The following is a 19,884-nucleotide window of genomic DNA, read 5'->3' on the forward strand; positions in this document are numbered from 1 at the left end:
AACGGATGTGAAATGGCTAGCAAGTTAGCGGGTACGCGCTAGTAGCATTTCAATCAGTTACGTCACTTGCTCTGAGACTTTAAGTAGGGTTGCCCCTTGCTCTGCAAGAGCCGTGGCCTTTGTGGAGCGATGGGTAACGATGCTTCGTGGGCGACCGTCGTTGATGTGTGCAGAGGGTCCCTGGTTCGCGCCCGTGTCGGGGCGAGGGGACGGTTTAAAGTTATACTGTTACACCTCCAGATAGGAGACACACTGGACGCTTCTTCCCCTTGCCACCTCATTCTCCTTCACCCTATCAGGGCACTCCAGGAATTCAGCCGCATGTTCACCTTCACAGTTGCAGCATTTTCATTAATCTGGCATACAATACTCTTCCCTTCTGCACACACTTGACACATGACCAAATCTTTTACATTTATGACACTGAAGGGGCTTGTGCACTAAAGCTCGTACAGGTTATCTCATGAATCCTAACTTTATATGAGACGGGAGAGACTCTTCATCAAAGAACAGTAGCAAGGATGTTCATTTATTTTCTCTATGAGGACAATGTGCCGCCGGCAGTGGCGGATCACCTGGGGCCTCTGGTCAAGGAGTGTTTCACTGATTCCCAGGTTGCTAAAGACTACAAGCGTGATGACAAATGACTCAATGGGTCATGATACTTTTCTGGACCAAAAATGTGGGGGTGCAAAAACATACATTTGCAACCCTATTTTCAAAGTGGGAATGCAGCTGATTAATTTGCTCAATTGCTCAGGCGCCTTAATTACAGTAAACAAAGCAATAAATGTGACAGACACAAGAGGGGAAAAAAACTGTCTTGATTTATTTGTCTTGAATTCTACTTTAGCACGACAGCCATGAAACTAAGACATAGGCCTTGAGGAATGGAACTAGCCTGGATGCCAGTCGCTTTCTGCTCTCTTACCAACACCTTGTGGAATTGCTATGTCAAATGTTTGGCTTGACAATGAGTTGGAAAGAGCACCAGCAGATCTGGGACCAGGCTAGAATGGATCTATAGACTGATAATGATTTGGTATTTGGTATTTTATTAGAATCCCCATTAGCTGTTGCAAAAGCAGCAGCTACTCTTCCTGGGGTCCATGATGGTGTTACTACTGGTGTACGGACCAACCCATCTCACCTAGTCAACTCTCAACTAATATCAATTGTCTATTTAGCTTAGCCATTGGTTATTGTTGTCCTTTCTCTTTGGCAAATGGCCAACGTGCATAAAGATGGCAGAATTCAGATATGGCATAATTGTTTTAGCACTATACACTGTGGTTCAAAACTATGGCGCGCGACATGTTTTGGTGTGCCATTAAATCAGCGCAATCTACCTTTTAGGATTTTCCAAATGGCCACCGCCTTGAAGCTAAAATCGGGATCATGTATATTGTGCTAATGACAAAAGCAATGTACAATACGGCAAACACAGCGAAAACGAGGAATTTGTGATAAGTGCAATCTTTACGCACCGCCACTATTTAGAAAAGCCGGCATGGACTGGTTGAGGACTTATGCTCCACAGAGAGCGAAGAGGAGCGGGTAAGTAACTCCACAATCTGGCTGCAGTGGATTACTTTAAAGTGGTGTCTGAAATACGATGGCAGCAGGGTATGTGCAAAGTTTTAGACTGATCCAATAAACCATTGCATTACTGTTCAAAATGTTGTATAAAGTCTGCCCAAATGTGTCTAATTGGTTTATTGATACATTTTCAAGTACATAACTGTGCACTCTCCTCAAAGAATAGCATGGTATTCTTTCACTGTTACTGTAAATTGGACAGTGCAGTTAGATGAACAGGAATTGAAGCTTTCTGGCCATATCAGATATGTCTATGTCCTGGGATATCTTCTTGTTACTTACAACCTCATGCTAATCATATTAGCTCAACCGTCCCATTGCGGGACACCGATCCCATAGAGGTTAAAGTTGTGACTGAAATGGCCCATATTCCCTATAAAGTGCAAAAATATGAGTATTTTTCTTAGTGCACTATACAGAGAATATGATGCCATTTCAGAAACATACGCATATTGGTAAATAAGAAATACTAGGGGGAAAGTCTCTCTTCTTGCAGAATGCGAAAAACTTAAAAGGCAGGCAGAGCGAGAGAAAAAATAGAATTGGCCCTTTTAGTGACTCGGGAGAATCAGGGCGGTGTATGTATCAAGTGTCTCAGAGAATGAGTACTGATCTAGGATCAGGCCCTGCCTGTGTGATCTTATTTATTGCGATCTAAAAGGCCAAACTGATCCTAAGTCAGCACTCCTGCTTTGAGACGCTTGATACATGGCCCCAGAAGGAGAGGAGAGGGTACAGCAGTAGTAAAACCAGGTCAAATGATCTTGAAACATGTTGATAACATTCATACATTATTATGTGAGATGTGCCAATCTGTAACTGTCCTGTTGCAATGTCTGTACACCTTGAACACCTGTACAGATAACCATCTCTTACATGTAATAAAATAGACCTGCATTAGATGGTGTAGGTAGACCGGTGACAATCACAGCTTCATGACAGATATAGTATAGACATGTAGTTGAATTGAAAGGCGCTCTTGCATTTAAACATACAGGGCTGGTTTCCCAGACACAGAATAAGTCCTGGTCTCAAAACCTATTTTAATGGTGATTCTCTATTGAAAGTGTTTGTTAGTCCAGGACTACGATTCATCTGTGTCCAGGAAAACCATCCAGAAGAGATATTATGACCAAACCAGTTTGGCTGTGGCTTCACCTGGGTGGCGTCCCAAATGCTCTATGGGCCCTGATCGAAAGTAGTCTACTATAAAGGGCCCATTGGGTTCTAGTCAAAAGTAGTGCACTATAAAAGGGAATAGGGTGCCATTTTAGGATGCAAATCTCTTTCTTCTATTCATCCCTCTTTTCTCTCCCTCCGTCACATTCCACTCATTGTATTGCTGGTTAAATGAAACGTGAGCAAAGCTACTGTATGAATCATTACATGGGCTAGACAGTAATGTATAATGCTTTATAGCGTCCTTTATAATGCATTATAATACACTAATAATGTTTTGTTACCAACTGACCCTTGAGTTTCCAGGGACAGACACAAACAGGGATCCTGGGTCACGTTCATTAGGGCACTTAACGGAAAAGGTTATGCAATGAAAAACGTTAATGAGCGTGTCTTATTAGACAAGTCGGACAAGTGGGCGGCAGGTAGCCTTGTGGTTAGAGCCAGTAACCGAAAGGTTGCTAGATCGAATCCCCGAGCTGATAAGGTAAAATCTGTCGTTCTGCCCCTGAACAAGGCAGTTCCTCGGTAGGCTTTCATTGTAAATAAGAATTTGTTCTTAACTGACTTGCTTAGTTAAATATATATATAATTGTAAAGTCCAGATAGTCTCACCCTCATTTCAGTACTTTTCCCCCCTATTCATACCTAATGAACATGACCCTCATGGATCTATGCTGTAACAGATCCAGTACATTAACATTACAAACAGTGTTCTCCGCCTTATATTTTAGTCATGTAGACCCAACACAGGGGTGACCTGAAACGTAAATGCAGGTAGAGTAGATGTATTTTCAACATCGACCTATAGATGGTGCTACTAACAGGCTCCTACAACGCTTGGCTGAAATGGCACTCTTATCAGGTTTTGTTCAGTACAAAAAAATGTGTTCCAATTTTCACGCTTCTACCCTAAATATATATAATTTAGAGCTTCTCAACTGGCCTAATAATTCTAATAGAGGAAGTGCATTTTGAACAGATGTGGAGGTCTTCATTGACCAGAGAGAGGACCCTTACCAAAAAAGATTGCCGTTAGAGTGCAGTATAACTGCAGTATGCTGCAAATACTGTCCAAAATAACCGTTGTTTTTTTATATACCAGTTATTCTGCATTTAGTGCATCCAAAATACCACAGTTGACTGCAGTTACTGCACTTGTACTGCAGTTTCAAGACGGCAACCTTTTTTTGTAAGGGGAGGAGTAACTAAAGTTACAAAGAACTGTGAAACAGACACATAACAGTGTTACCAAGTTGTAAGCAGAGCCATATATATTATAACATACATTTCAACAGGGCTCTGGTTCTAATGATCTGTTATGTAAGGGATAATCAACCAGAGGCTATGCGTTCTATGGAAAATAATGAACGATGTGGGAGGTGTTCCAGCTGACCTTCCACTTTTCCAGAGTATGCATAGAGCCCCAAGTTGATTATCCCTTTTATATCAGGGCTATAATTGAACACATTTGCTGCTAGAAATGTGTTAATTTGCCAGTAGAAATGTGTTTAACATCCACTGAAGTAGCAAGTTTACTAGACAGCGACAGTGGTTGCCTTGGTAACCAAACAAACAGACATGCTAGTTTAGCTAACCAAACCTTTAGTCCTAGCTCGCCATTATGAAAATAAAATTCAAACATGCCAATAATGTTTTCAATTGAACTTTTGCTTTCAAAAGCAGCTCAAACATATATGTAAGAACGAACTATAGCCTTTCTACCGTGCAAATATACCGTGAGTTATACGGAAATAATGCACGCTCTAGAATGCCCTTCAAGCCAATCAGAAACACATATTCAACAATGCTATGGTATAACATCATAATAATACCTTTTTTATCCCTGAACTAAAACATCAGCAAGACCGTCCACCTTCCTGTGGCTTTGTCATGGGAGCGCAGTAAGTTTCACAGCACCCCCACCCCTATTCCTCTGTCATTTGTAAAGGGCGGGGGTTTGTCTTCATCTTTGAACCCCCAGCAGTTTCCTGTGGGGCGGTCATCAGACGTTATTCAATGGCTCCAGGGAAGCGCTGTAACACTGTTCTAGAAGATCCAACCAGCCAATGAGCAAGCAGATGGAGGACCAAAGCAGCCAACGAGAGAGCAGCAATGAGACCAAGTCTGTCATTTTTTCATTTTCTTGTCTCTTTTTCCAAATGACTTGTCGCTAATGAACGTCAATGATGATTTGAGCAAATAAGTTATTAATAATTGTCATAAGTGTAGATGTTATATATCTCTAATACATCTATATTATCAGTCACATACTGCTTGGTTGAGGTCCTCTCAGGACTCTGTCATCATTCCTACAGCTATCTCTCTGTCTCTCTCCGGAGTAATAATACAAAGTAAGTTAAGGAACCATTTAAGGTGTTTGTCTGCATCCCAAATGGCACCCGGTTCCCTATGTTTTCCACTATTGTTGACCAGGGCACATAGGGAATAGGCTGTCATTTGGGATGTAGATGTTGTGTCACTACGATACGAGGCATTGGCTCATACAGGGTCATCAGGTGCTGTTGATCCCAGGTCTGAACACCTGGTAGTCATACTAGGAGAGGAGGTAAACACCCTCCTGTCATGGAGAAGACCCCTTCAATCCTTCTTTCACTGCCTCTCTCCATCGTCACTGCTCCCTGTGAGACAAGAGAAGACGATTCGTTAGCGCAGATGTGACATTTTCCCTTTTCACACTATCTTGTCGACCTCAGCTGTACTGTGCTGCCCTTTTTTGACAGTACATTGTCCACTCCAGCAGCTATGGTGGATGCATAACCACACCAGCCCAGTACAGCTAGCTTGGGCTCAGTATTGTGAACAGGACACTACGTAACCAGCTCAGTACAGCTAGGCTGGGCTCAGTATTGTGAACAGGACACTACGTAACCAGCTCAGTACAGCTAGGCTGGGCTCAGTATTGTGAACAAGGCACCTCATAACCAGGTCAACCCAGTACAGCTAGCTTGGGCTCAGTATTGTGAACAAGGCACAACGTAACCAGCTCAGTACAGCTAGGCTGGGCTCAGTATTGTGAACAAGGCACCTCGTAACCAGGTCAACCCAGTACAGCTAGCCTGGGAACAGTATTGTGAACAGGACACTAGTGACTACTACAGTACTAGAGTACCAGGGGAGTGTTTAACAGGACACTAGTGACTACTACAGTACTACAGTACCAGGGGAGTGTTTAACAGGACACTAGTGACTACTACAGTACTACAGTACCAGGGGAGTGTTTAACAGGACACTAGTGGCTACTACAGTACCAGGGGTGTGTTCACCAGGACTGACCTCCAGAGTTGATGTCTGGATTGGGGACGTGTGTGATGGAGAAGCGGGAGCGGGACACGCTGAAACGGGAGAACTGTGATGCTGCTGTTACTGCTACCGGCTTGTCCTCGGGAGGCTTGGCAGCAGGGACCGGGATGGGATCGGAGACCGGTGGCTCAGCTGTAGACGGGCTGGACAACGGGCTGGTCATCAATGGGATGTCATCCTCCCACTCAAACCCACCACCTGAATATGCGCGCACACACACACACACACGACACACACACACACGACACACACACACACGACACACGACACACACGACACACGACACACACACACACACACACACACACACACACACACACACACACACACACACACACACACACACACACACACACACACACACACACACACACACACACACACCACACACACAGAGGAGAGGGGGTTTAGAACTGATACAGTATACCTGACTATAGCTTGTGGATTCCCTCAGGGATCCATTCTTAACCCTCTTGGTCTCGTACTGTTCTTGTATCCCTCAGGGATCCATTCTTAACCCTCTTGGTCTCGTACTGTTCTTGTTTCCCTCAGGGATCCATTCTTAACCCTCTTGGTCTCGTACTGTTCTTGTATCCCTCAGGGATCCATTGTTAACCCTGTTGGTCTCTAACTGTTCTTATAACTGAAAGTATTTTTCAATCTTACCATCTTCTGACATGTTGCCATCAGAGTCCTCTGAGGCGTGTGGTGCCCTGTCCGGGGGGTGGAGGTGGTGGCCCATGGTGGGGTGGTGGTGGTGGTCCGGTTGGGGGTTCTCCCCGCCCGAGGCCTGGCCGCTGGACTCTGCTCCTGGGGGAAACGTGAAGTCAGCCAGCTCTCCTGTGGGGCTCTCCTGGAGGTGAAAGAGAAATCAGTCAGAAAGTCTCAAATACATCTACCAGTACAGAAAACAATAATTCAACTGGTCCAACTTTAAACACCACTTTTATGTTGTGTGACTGCTTATAAATGATTTGTGATGCATCTATGCAGTGGTTATAAAGACTATGAATGCTCTATAATGCCTGGTGCCTTTTTTAAATCCAGAATGAAGTATTGCCATTGGTTGACCATAGTGATGTCACTATGCTTGCAGAGTGACTGACCTGGTCGAACAGGAAGACGGTGACGTCATCAAAGAAGGACACGGCTTTCTTCTTCCTGTCTAGCTTGTCACAGAAGGACTGTGTGAGGAGCGTAGGCATCTTGAGGAGGCTGCGGAGGTTTCTGGCCCCACTACTATCGCTCACCACCACCGGCACCCCCATCACCTAGTCAAGTCAAGTGAGTCAGTCACAACACACTTCACATCAGTGTGTCTTAATCCTGGTCCTGGGGACCCAAAGTGGAGCACATTGGAGTTTTTAACCCTAGCATTAACACACCTGATTCCACTATTCATGATGAGTTGATGAGTTGAATTAACTGTGTTAGTACTTGGCCAGAAACACATAATGTTCCTCAGGTTTAGGAAACACTGCTTTACATGATTAAAGCTCCAATCTACAGCGGCGAAATGGTCACCTCCGTTTCATAGGAGGCTGCTGAGGGGAGGTCGGCTCATAATACTGTCTGAAACCGAGCAAATGGAATGGCACCAAACATGGAATCATGTGTTTGATGTATTTGATACTATTCCACTTATTTCGCTCCAGCCATTACCACGAGCATGTCCTCCCAAATGAAGGTGACACCAGACTCCTGTGGCCGGTTTGTGATACTACAACAAAAATACATGACTTCAAACAATAAACACTGTTTTTTTCCTCTCTGACATCATTGCACATCATTGCATGCCAGATAGAACAGCAGAGTATATACTACCATTCTGTTTTACCACCACGCTGGATGCTCATTTCCTCTGAACTAAAACGATAAGAAATGTGCCTGGGGTGACCCGTGGCGCTGCTGCTCCTATTGCAGATCTCAGGTTTAAAATAGAATAAAATCATGTAGGAAAATGGGAAACGTGAATATAACCAATATATAACCAACCTCCCCCTCACTGTCCTCCTCGCTCAGCTCCTCCTGCAGGTTGTAGCTCCGCAGCTCCTCCTCTGACTCACTGTCGTCTGACTCCTCCCCCTCTGTTAGAGGAGCTCGTCTCTCCACCTCCCGACACAGCTCCTGGAGTGAGGGGGAGCAGGAGAGGAGCGATGGAGATGAGGTGAGGAGGCCAACAGGACCGTTCTGGTGTCTGCTGTAGCCAGCCTTCTCCTCCTCCTCTTCGTTCTCCTCCTCTAACTCCTCATACTCCTCCTCTTCTCCTCCTCTCTCTCCATTCTCTCCATCCTCGTCGACCTGATTAAACTCTGGCATGTCCTCCTCAGTAGATCCCTGCTCTCCCTCCCCGTCCTCCTCCTTCTCTTTCATCACCTCCTCTCTGTAGTCTATGGTAGAGTCGGAGCCCAGGGACTGGATGGGGGAGTAGTCATCGTCTGAGGCCCTGTGATGGTTCTCCTGGTCAGGGTGTCTGGCTGAAGCCTCCTGCACTGTGGAGGAACCCTCAGACACCATGGAGGAGCTGCACCCAGATGCCGGCTCCTCGCCGCTGTGCTCAGACTCCAGGCCTACAGCATCGTCAGGGGCGGACTCTTTGGCCAGACAGCCCCCCATCTGAGGGGGGAAGGGGGCCAGCATGGAGAGGCGCGGGCCGGGGTCCGAGGAGGGAGAGGAACCTGTGGTAGTGTCAAACACCACCACTCCATTTGTATTTGTGTTTGTGTTTCCTGTCAGGTCTGTCAGGTCACGGTAACCGTCCTCTCTCTCCATCTGTGGTTGGAGGTCATCTCTCCTCGCCGACCTTATCCTCTGTTTCGAGGCTGTGTGCCCCACAAAGCCCTTCTTATCTCCTGGACTGGAGAAGAAGTTACTCCCTTCATCCTGGGGACTCCTCTCATTCTCCGCGTCGTAGTCAGAGAAGTAGGCAGAGTCCATTAACGGATTCTTGTCACTTAGTCCCTTTAGCTGCAGCTCAGTGCAGCCAGAGGAGGAAGAGGTACACAGAGTGACCCCAACCCCATCACCCAGGTCCACCTGCTGAAGGACCATCTGGTCCGACCTTGGCCCCAGGCTAACCCCACCGCGGGCCAGGTGGCTCCCACCGAGGACTAGGTGTTGTTGGTCGTTTCCTTCGCAGTCCAATAGGAACTCCCCATTCCCACCTCCCTCCTTTAGGATGAACTCTGGGCTTTCGTTGTTCTCTGTGTCGTAGCCACTGTCCAGGGACTTGGGGAGGAGAGATGAGGAGGTGAAAGAAGAGGAGGTGAAAGAGGAGGAGAGGGAGGAGGAGGAGGGATGGAGAAAGACGTCATCAAGGCTGAAGGCCTCACAGGGGCTGGCAGTGGTAACCGACAACGACAGCGACAGCATGTTCAGGGTGTCCACGGAGTCGGGGGTTCCCACCGGGTTCTGCAGGGAGCGTCCGTGGGGGTGGTGGGCGGGGCTTAGATCGTCTCCGACCTCGTCAGCATAGTCCAGGGAGTAGTCGGCCAAAATTCCAGAAGTGATATCTGTTATGTCATCGTCCTCATCGTCGTAACTACAGTTGCTGATGTCCACTAGGCTGATGCTGGAATGACCGGCCATCTCAAATCCACTGTCCAGCCCTCTGCTAGCCTCAAACAAGGACCCGACCGGCTCCAGCAGTACCCCTTCAGGGTGGGCCAACCCCATCCCCAGCCTCCTCTCCCCCACACCAGCAGACATCACCTCCGCTGGACCTCTAATGTCTTTAACATGTGAAGGTATCTCCCAAACATTACCCCCCTGTTTCTCTGTCAGGACTGCCTTAGTGCTGAGGCCTGTGCGATTGTCAAGCTCCATGTATGTGGACGGGGATTGGATATAGCCTGGTTCTGGGATCATCTTGGGATCGGAGAATTGCCTCTTTCCTGTAATCAGAGATGGGTTTTTACTGTGTCCCTCTACAGACACCGTAGTTGTAGTTTTGGTGGTGGGGACGCTGTCCTTTACACTACCTTTGAGGTTAACACACTTGACAGCAACAGAAGAGCTGGAGAGAGAGTCAACAGCATCACCTCTTAGATGATCTAGGGTAGAGTGGTCTGAGAGACACACAGGTTTATCTCTAGCTCCGTGACACAGGTGACTATATGTAGTAGCACTACTGCCCTCACTGGGTCTGCTAGAGGAAGAGCGGACAGCGCTCTCTCCCCCTGTGGCCTCCATATAGCTGAAGGCTCTGGAGCTGTGCTGCTGGCACATGTTGCTACTGTTACACGAGCCTGTTACAGTAGAGGAGTGTGTCGTGGTGTTGGTGTAATGGAGGTCCAGACAGCTGTCCTGTGATTGGCCCGTCTGCCTAAGGTCAAAAGTCATGCTGTTGTTATTGGCCGAGTGGTTGGAGGTCCAGTTGGTGGCTTCTTTCTCAGAGAAGAGATCACCATCGTCGATGTCCCGAGTGTCACTTTCTCCTCTCCTCCTGCCCCCCACCAAAAGTCCCCCGTCCCCTGTCTCCACGTCGATGCTAATATGGTTCGCCATGGGTAGAGTCTTTCTGAGGGGACCCATCATGTCATAGTAGCCTTCACTAACCGTCCTCCTGGCTGTGGTGGTGAAGCCTTGGCTAGCCTCGAGGTAGGGGTCACAGTGTCCCAGACTAGGGCTACTCAGGCACTGGGAGTGAGAGGACCCCACCTCCAGAGGGGTTTCCAGCCTCCCCATTGGATGATGCAGGTTCAGCTGGGACATTATGGGCGTGTCCTCTGGTGATTGGCAACACGTCTCTCGAATGGGCGACTGTTCACAGTAGAAAGCCTGTCTCTGATTGGGTGAGAAGTACTGGTGGGACCGCCCCAGCTCCACGGGACTGGCTGTGCTGTCTGTCTGTCTCAGGAGAGGCTCCATGGTCAGGGACACGGCCGGGCTATTGTCAGAGTCATAGGTACTGTGTTTACCCCCACTGCTGTCGCCTGCTGCTGCTGACCAGTAGGCACTGGGCTGGGACTGGGACTGGGACTGGGGCTGGGACTGGGACTGGGGCCTTGGGGTTCTGCTCCCTGAGGAGAGGCTGCCATCCTCAGCCTCCAACCCGGGGCTGTAGTCAACCACACTATCATCGAGGTTGATATTACACCCCACCGGCTCCTCAATACGGATGTAGTACTCACTGCCGACCGAAGGGCTGTGAGCGCTCAACACCGGCACCACCCCGACCCCCGACCCTGACCCCGATCCGGAGTGGTCGGACTCGTAGTAGGATGGGGAGACCCCCAGAGCAAGCCCTCCACCCCCTCCGTCCCCTTTACAGCTGCCCGAGGTGGAGGTGTTCCCGACGGGGTAGTAGACGTCCTGGTAGTGAGGGTTGCCCTGGCCCAGAGGCCCGCTGGTGGATGAGGAACAGTATGGCTGCTCAGCTCTCGCCTGCTCCCACTTGTACTCAAAGTTGAGCCCACCATAGCTGGTCTCTGTCACGGTCAGGATGTCGTCACCGCTGTCGGAGTGGAAGCTGTCCTGGGAGAAGTGTTCTAGGAGGGGGAAGGAGTTGCGGGAGGTGGAGGCCGGCTCCAACTCCACGTCCCCAGGGATAGATGGTCGGGCTTGGGCAGGGACAGTGGTCTGGGCTAGTGGTGGAGGGGCTGGGGCGGTGTGGCTGTGGGTGGTGCTGCCAGTCAGGTTGGGTCTCAGGGAGTTCCAGCGCTGTTCAAAATCCTCCTGGACTGAACTGGCCCTCTTGGCACACAGGTAGGTGAGGAGGAGGTGTACCTCCTCACTGTTGGGTCTCTGCTCTGGCTGCAGCCAGCAGAACTGCATCACTTCATACCTGGGTGGGTGTGACAGAGAGAGGGAGGGAGGGAGGGAGGGAGGGAGGGAGGGAGGGAGGGAGGGAGGGAGGGAGAGCGACAGACAGAGGGAAGGAGGGAGGGAGAGAGGGAGGGATGTGGGGAGGGAGAGAAAGAGGGAGAAAGGGAGGGCCAGAGGGAGGGGGAGGGAGAGACAGACAGAGGGAGGGAGGGAGGGAGGTAGGTAGAGAGAGAGAGACGGAGGGAGCGCCGGCGGAGGGATGGAGGGAGCGACAGACGGAGGGAGGGAGGGAGGGAGGGAGGGAGGGAGCAGAGGGTTGGGGAAGGGATGAAGAAGTGTTACTCCGTAATTCTGGAGGTTCATCAATAGTCCATTTATTATGAATAATTGCTGTATCACACTGAAATGAGGCAGCTACCATGGAATTGATTTAGGAAACAGCAATATGATGAGGAAGTCCTTCGTCAGCTGTTTCTGGCCGCCAGTCTTACAATCTGACGAGAATATATACAAGCCAGATACAGAAACTGTGATTGGAAAGATTGGTCAGCATATAGGAAGGTGTGTGTCTGTGTGTGTCAGCATTAAATACTCAGGTTGTTTGAAATGAGTAACATGCTTGATAAAAGGAACACTATTTGCTAGACGTCCAGAGAAGGATGAATACATAGGTGTTGTGTACTGTATGTGTGAGATGCCAGAAATATGTATTATATGGTGCTGACAAAATGAGAAGCTCATAGCCAGGTTAATAAGGTATTGATCACAACCCATGTCAGGACAGAAGAAGACTAATGGTTGGTTAGTGCGCCAGTATAAAAGGCATTGATTGGTTGATATGAGGATAGGGAGTACTAATGATTGGCTACAGACCAAAGGATTGTGGTGTATCCTGCGTAGGCGCCCATGTGCGCATGCGTTTGTACACTTGTGCGAGTGTGTGTGTGCGCATTAGTGCATTCATGCATGTGTGTGTGTATGTGTGCATGCGTGTGTGTGTTTGTCTGTGTATGTGTGTACTCACCAGCGCTCAGCCAGGGGTACTTTGAGCCGGGGCCTGGTTAGTTTGAGCTGCTGTTCCTTCACAGCGTAGGTCAGGACCTGTCTGTCAGTGTAGTGTCTGTACGGCTGGTTCCCCAACTCAAACAACTCCCAGATAGTCACTCCCAGAGACCTAGAACAGAGACAAACCCATGAAGTAACGTCTTCAGATGAGGAACTTCATAGCTGACTATGTGGCCTGACTAGGACAAACTCTGGACACCAGATCCCAGAGTTCCTCTTAGGCAGGGAAAACACCAAGCCCTATTCAATAGAGGTTTGATGTGATGTAGCAGGTTTTCATTGGCCTTTATTTAGTCCCAGTGTGTTTGTGCTGCCATGACAACTCCTTGTCACTCATTGTCATGTCACATCTGGATTGACAATGAGCTATAGAGTTGGAAAGAGCACAAACTGATCTGGGACCAGGCTAGGTTTGTTTGAAGAGCTGTATCGATAACACCACAAACAGACTGGGACCAGGCTAGGTTTGATTGAAGAAGCTGTATCAATAACACCACAAACAGACTGGGACCAGGCTAGGTTTGGTTGAAGAGCTGTATTGATAACACCACACACAGACTGGGACCAGGCTAGGTTTGGTTGAAGAGCTGTATCGTTGAGCTTAAAACAATAACACCGTAGGGGCTGAGTCAACCATAGTGTATTCATTCATTCATACCTACACCCTGACCCCTCCCCCCTGCTCACCAGACGTTGCTGTCCTTAGTCTGGTCCACCACTAGTAGGTTACCATGCACCTCGTCTATGAGCTCTGGGGCGATCCAACGCAGCGGCACCCAGATCTGGTCTGGAGTCACAAAGTAGTCATCCTACAGAGTAGAATAGAGCAGAATCATGTGATTGAAATACTACTTTATCGTCTGTCTGTTACAATGGAAACTATTCTTCTGCCCCACCCCCTATTCAGTATGTAGAAAAATACATAATAAAATACAATATAACCAAGACTGTTTATTACTGTAGATTCACCAAGACTGGTTTATTACTGTAGATTCACCAAGACAGGTTTATTACTGTAGACTCACCAAGACTGGTTTATTACTGTAGACTCACCAAGACTGGTTTATTACTGTAGACTCACCAAGACTGGTTTATTACTGTAGATTCACCAAGACTGGTTTATTACTGTAGATTCACCAAGACTGGTTTATTACTGTATACTCATCCAGACTGGTTTATTACTGTAGACTCACCAAGACTGATTTATTACTTGAGACTCACCAAGACTGGTTTATTACTGTAGACTCATCCATACTGGTTTATTACTGTAGACTCACCAAGACTGGTTTATTACTGTAGACTCACCAAGACTGGTTTATTACTGTAGACTCACCAAGACAGGTTTATTACTGTAGACTCACCAAGACTGGTTTATTACTGTAGACTCACCAAGACTGGTTTATTACTGTAGACTCACCAAGACTGGTTTATTACTGTAGACTCATCAAGACTGGTTTATTACTGTAGATTCACCAAGACTGGTTTATTACTGTAGACTCACCAAGACTGGTTTATTACTGTAGACTCACCTTGTATCTGCTGTGTGAGAGGCCATAGTCTCCTATCTTGACTGTCATCTCTGAGGTCAGAAGGCAGTTCCTTAAGGCCAGGTCACTGTGAAAAGGAGAGGGAGGAACAGTTAGTCACATTGTTACATTATAGCCAGTTAGCAGACGCTGTTATCCAGACAGACTTACAGCAGCATTTAGGGTTAAGTACCTTGCTCAAGGGCACATCGACAGATTTTTCACCTAGTCTGCTCAGAGATTCAAACCAGCGACCTTTCAGTTACTGGCCAAACGCTCTTAACCACTAGGCTACCTACCTGCCACCCAGTCACCAGACCAGACTAAACCTTATGTAATACTCTGACTGCAATAACATCGTATCACAAGAAACCATTCAATCATTGTTATTAAATATATTGTACCACAGGAAAACATGATGCTTCACAACAGTTACCGCTCAATAGCATAAAGTACGTGTGTAATTTACTGGTATGATGGCACAAGTACTGTAGCTACGTGGATTTCTCATTTTTCTCTGTAGCTGTTTCTGACTACTACACAGGCAGCGAGATTTTGTTGATCTTAACTCTACCTATCATCAGCTCCTCAGCACATCGATTGGCTGCTACCATGGTAACAAGGAGAAAGGGGTTCCCCCCGGCAACAAAATCACTGATGCTGGAGTTGGTGAGAGTCACTCAGGCAGCACCAGGATGTTGTTACCGGGACAGACCAGCAGGGGGAGCTCCAGAGCAACACAGCTTCAGTCATTTCCTTACATATTTCCATATTTTTCTTTAACATTTATTTAAACAGGTAAGGTATTAGGAACAGATTGTGATGTATATAATATCTTCAATATCATGTTATAATATCCTTATTTATCATGTTATCATATAATTTGGAGACAGACCAGCTGCACAGTCTCAGTAGTATCTAGGGTGGGATGTGTCAGAGTGAGACCAGATCCTTCAACTTCCTCCAGATCACCCGGATTCCGTTCCCTCTATCTGTTTAATGTCACTACAACATGTATGGTACCGTACATACAGCGTATATATCGTTGCCCTTCACTACAACATGTATGGTACCGTACATACAGCGTATATATCGTTGCCCTTCACTACAACATGTATGCTACCGTACATACAGCGTATATATCGTTGCTCTTCACTACAACATGTATGTTACCGTACATACAGCGTATATATCGTTGCCCTTCACTACAACATGTATGGTACCGTACATACAGCGTATATATCGTTGCCCTTCACTACAACATATCAGAAACATATTGCTTTGGAATGATTGATATGTTCTAGGACTTTCATTTGGTCTCGAGTTCGTAAGGAAGTTGTATTTGTGAAGGTGTCCACTAACCCACCTGTGAATGAAGTTGTGTTTGTGCAGGTGTCCACTAACCCACCTGTGAATAAAGTTGTGTTTGTGCAGGTGTCCACTAACCCACCTGTGAATGAAGTTGTGTTTGTGCAGGTGTCCACTAACCCACCTGTGAATGAAGTTGTGTTTGTGCAGGTGTCCACTAACCCACCTGTGAATGAAGTTGTATTTGTGAAGGTGTCCACTAACCCACCTGTGAATGAAGTTGTGTTTGTGCAGGTGTCCACTAACCCACCTGTGAATGAAGTTGTGTTTGTGCAGGTGTCCACTAACCCACCTGTGAATGAAGTTGTGTTTGTGCAGGTGTCCACTAACCCACCTGTGAATGAAGTTGTGTTTGTGCAGGTGTCCACTAACCCACCTGTGAATGAAGTTGTGTTTGTGCAGGTGTCTACTAACCCACCTGTGAATGAAGTTGTGTTTGTGCAGGTGTCCACTAACCCACCTGTGAATGAAGTTGTGTTTGTGCAGGTGTCCACTAACCCACCTGTGAATGAAGTTGTGTTTGTGCAGGTGCAGCAGGCCCGAGGAAATCTCGCACGCCATTCGCTGGAGGGTCAGGGGATCAGGGGTCACGGAGTCAGCCGCCCGACAGCTGCGCAGGTAACTCTTCAGGTCGCCCTGATGACCAGGACAGGAAGTGATGTCATAAAATTATTTGGCACTCTATATCACCATATTCCCTAGTGCACTATATAGGGAATATGGTCAAAAGTAGTGCAGTAGATATGAATATAGGATCCCATTTAGGACACATAAAAGCTATGTTTGTAATATATGTCTGCATAATAACCCGTCACAACTTGCTCTCATTCACTTCCCCTTCTATGTCTGTTAGCAATACTTTATTCCACCAACAGGGGGAGCAAGTATCCATCTCACCAGAGGACTCCATATGGCAGGTGGTTGTGACCTCTGAGATAGGGGTTAGGGTTTCGGGGGTTAGGGGGCTAGGGGAGGTTTCTCTCACCAGAGGACAGAACTCCATGACCAGTAGGTAGGGTGTAACCTCTGAGCACTGTGCCAGGCACTGCAGGAGGGCTGGGTTCTGGAGGGCACTGGGGGAAGGGGGAGGTAGAGGAGATGGGTCATAGTTCAACAGTCACGTTTACTGTCATAGTTTATAGTGAACATACAGTCAGAACACATGGAAAGAGGTAGCAGGATAACCATGTATAGGCATTCATTCATTCACCAATTGATTGATTAATTCATTAATTAATTGTACGGGATGCAAAGGGTGTGGTATACAGGGTATGAGATCCATATTGTTGTGGTTCTGACCGGTATGGCTGTGCCTCTTCCAGGAAGTGCATCTGGTCCTGGACACTGGCACTGGCCTTCAGCTCCTTGACCACCACCTGGGTGGTGCTGAGACCTGCATTCACCTCCCCCAAGAGAACCTAGACAGGACCCACAGAGACACAGACAGAGACACAGAGATCAGTTCCTTTACCACTACCTGAGACCTGCATTCACCTTCCCCAAGATAACCTAAAACAGGAACCAAACAGACACACACAGACAGAGACACAGACAGAGACACAGACAGAGACACAGACAGACAGACAGACAGACAGACAGACAGACAGACAGACAGACAGACAGACAGACAGACAGACAGACAGACAGACAGACAGACAGACAGACAGACAGAGACACAGACAGACAGACAGACAGACAGACAGACAGACAGACAGACAGACACACACACACACACACACACACACAGACAGGGGGCAACAGAGAGACAGAGAGAAAGACAGAGAGAAAGACAGCGAGAGAGAGACAGAGAGAAAGACAGAGAGAGAGACAGCGAGAAAGACAGGGAGAGACAGAGGGAGGCAGAGGGAGGCAGAGGGAGGCAGAGGGAGACAGAGAGAGACAGAGGGAGACATAGGGCTTTGGGCCAAAGTAGTGCACTATATAGGGAATATGGTGCCATTTGGGATGCTGACAGTAACATGGAGGAAAGCAGGAAGAGGGAGGATATAGGGTAAGACACAGGCTGCCGTCTTGTCCCAATCTTTACCTTTATTCTCCCTAAAGTGGACACTCATTCTCTCACTCACCCTCAGAACATTTTACATTTTACATTGATTTTACATTTTACATTTTTTGTCATTTAGCAGACGATCTTATCCAGAGCGACTTACAGTAGCTGGTCCAAGATTAAACAATACAGGAATGGACTGGTATAATACATGGTGAAACCTCCCTCTAACGGGTCCATGATTACACAATACAGGAATGGACTGGTATAATACATGGTGAAACCTCCCTCTAACTGGTCCATGCTTAAACAATACAGGAATGGACTGGTGTAATACAGGGTGAAACCTCCCTCTAACTGGTCCATGCTTAAACAATACAGGAATGGACTGGTATAATACAGGGTGAAACCTCCCTCTAACTGGTCCATGATTAAACAATACAGGAATGGACTGGTATAATACATGGTGAAACCTCCCTCTAACTGGTCCATGATTAAACAATACAGGAATGGACTGGTGTAATACAGGGTGAAACCTCCCTCTAACTGGTCCATGATTAAACAATACAGGAATGGACTGGTATAATACATGGTGAAACCTCCCTCTAACGGGTCCACACTTAAACAATACAGGAATGGACTGGTATAATACATGGTGAAACCTCCCTCTAACTGGTCCATGCTTAAACAATACAGGAATGGACTGGTGTAATACATGGTGAAACCTCCCTCTAACGGGTCCATGATTAAACAATACAGGAATGGACTGGTATAATACATGGTGAAACCTCCCTCTAACGGGTCCATGCTTAAACAATACAGGAATGGACTGGTATAATACATGGTGAAACCTCCCTCTAACTGGTCCATGCTTAAACAATGTCTTTGCTGTACATCCATGAGGGGAAGTGAGCTTGTGCATACTTCAGGAACAAGGGTAGCGAATCAGAACCCAGCTACAGACTTTGGTAGGAGTGGTTTCTGTGTCGTTAGTATGTGTTAAGAAAATAATCCGGGGTGCAGCTCACCTTGCCAAACCAACCATGCCCTATCTCCTTCACATAGAGTAGACTGTGGCGACCCAGCTCTGACGATTTCAACAGCTGGACTGCAGAGAGAGGGGGGAGAGAGAGAGTTAGACACATTGCAATTGTTAGACTTCTAGATTGTTAGAATGAAGAGAGGATGAAGTAAGAAAGGGAGAGGAGAGAGGAAGAGAGGGCGAGAAGAAGAGCGGGAGAGAGGGAGAGAAGGAGAGCGGGAGAGAGGGAGAGGGAGAGAGGATGAGTAAGATGGGGAGAGAGGGAGAGAGTAAGAGAGGGAGAGGGTAAGAGAGGGAGAGAGTAGAGGGAGAGTGGGAGACGAAGACAGGGAGAGAGGGAAACAGGGAGACAGTGAGAGGAGAGAGGAAGAGAGGGAGAATGGGAGACAAGGAGACAGGGAGAGAGGGAGAAAGGGATACAGGGAGAGAGGGTAACAGGGAGACAGTGAGAGGAGAGATGAAGAGAGGGAGAATGGGAGACAGGGAGAGAGGGAGATAGGGAGAGTGGGAAACAGGGAGACAGGGAGAGAGGGAGACAGGGAGAGAGGAAGAGAGAGAATGGGAGACAGGGAGAGAGGGAAACAGGGAGACAGGGAGAGAGGGAGAAAGGGAGACAGGGAGAGAGGGAGAGAGGAAGACAGGGAGAGAGGAAGAGAGAGAATGGGAGAAAGGGAGACAGTGAGAGAGGAAGAGAGGGAGACAGGGAGAGTGGGAAACAGGGAGACAGGGAGAGAGGGAGAAAGGGAGACAGGGAGAGAGGGAGAGAGGGAGAAAGGGAGACAGGGAGAGAGGAAGAGAGGGAGAAAGGGAGACAGGGAGAGAGGAAGAGAGGGAGAAAGGGAGACAGGGAGAGAGGGAAACAGGGAGACAGGGAGAGAGGGAGAAAGGGAGACAGGGAGAGAGGGAGAGAGGGAGAAAGGGAGAGAGGGAGAAAGGGAGACAGGGAGAAAGGAAGAGAGGGAGAAAGGGAGACAGGGAGAAAGGAAGAGAGGAAGAGAGGGGCAGTA

At 47.7% G+C, this 19,884-nt stretch overlaps 1 protein-coding gene across 2 annotated transcripts in view; it reads right to left on the reverse strand.

Moving 5' to 3' along the window:
• Positions 1–810: 810 nt before the first annotated feature.
• aatka (apoptosis-associated tyrosine kinase a) overlaps positions 811–19,884 on the reverse strand; it is an 82,986-nt gene continuing 63,912 nt past the window's right edge. For both annotated transcript variants that reach the window (XM_055894276.1, XM_055894285.1), the window contains 12 exons: positions 18,864–18,943; positions 17,127–17,245; positions 16,813–16,900; positions 16,330–16,463; positions 14,463–14,547; positions 13,621–13,742; positions 12,893–13,042; positions 8,098–11,887; positions 7,209–7,373; positions 6,769–6,955; positions 6,076–6,300; positions 811–5,420 (listed from right to left, as the gene is read on the reverse strand). In XM_055894276.1, the coding sequence (XP_055750251.1) occupies positions 5,392–5,420; positions 6,076–6,300; positions 6,769–6,955; positions 7,209–7,373; positions 8,098–11,887; positions 12,893–13,042; positions 13,621–13,742; positions 14,463–14,547; positions 16,330–16,463; positions 16,813–16,900; positions 17,127–17,245; positions 18,864–18,943 (5,174 nt within the window). In that variant the 3' untranslated portion in view covers positions 811–5,391. The remainder of the gene's footprint in view (positions 5,421–6,075; positions 6,301–6,768; positions 6,956–7,208; positions 7,374–8,097; positions 11,888–12,892; positions 13,043–13,620; positions 13,743–14,462; positions 14,548–16,329; positions 16,464–16,812; positions 16,901–17,126; positions 17,246–18,863; positions 18,944–19,884) is intronic.

Source organism: Salvelinus fontinalis, chromosome 2 (genome assembly GCF_029448725.1).
Source record: "Salvelinus fontinalis isolate EN_2023a chromosome 2, ASM2944872v1, whole genome shotgun sequence".
NCBI classification, from domain to species: Eukaryota; Metazoa; Chordata; class Actinopteri; order Salmoniformes; family Salmonidae; genus Salvelinus; species Salvelinus fontinalis.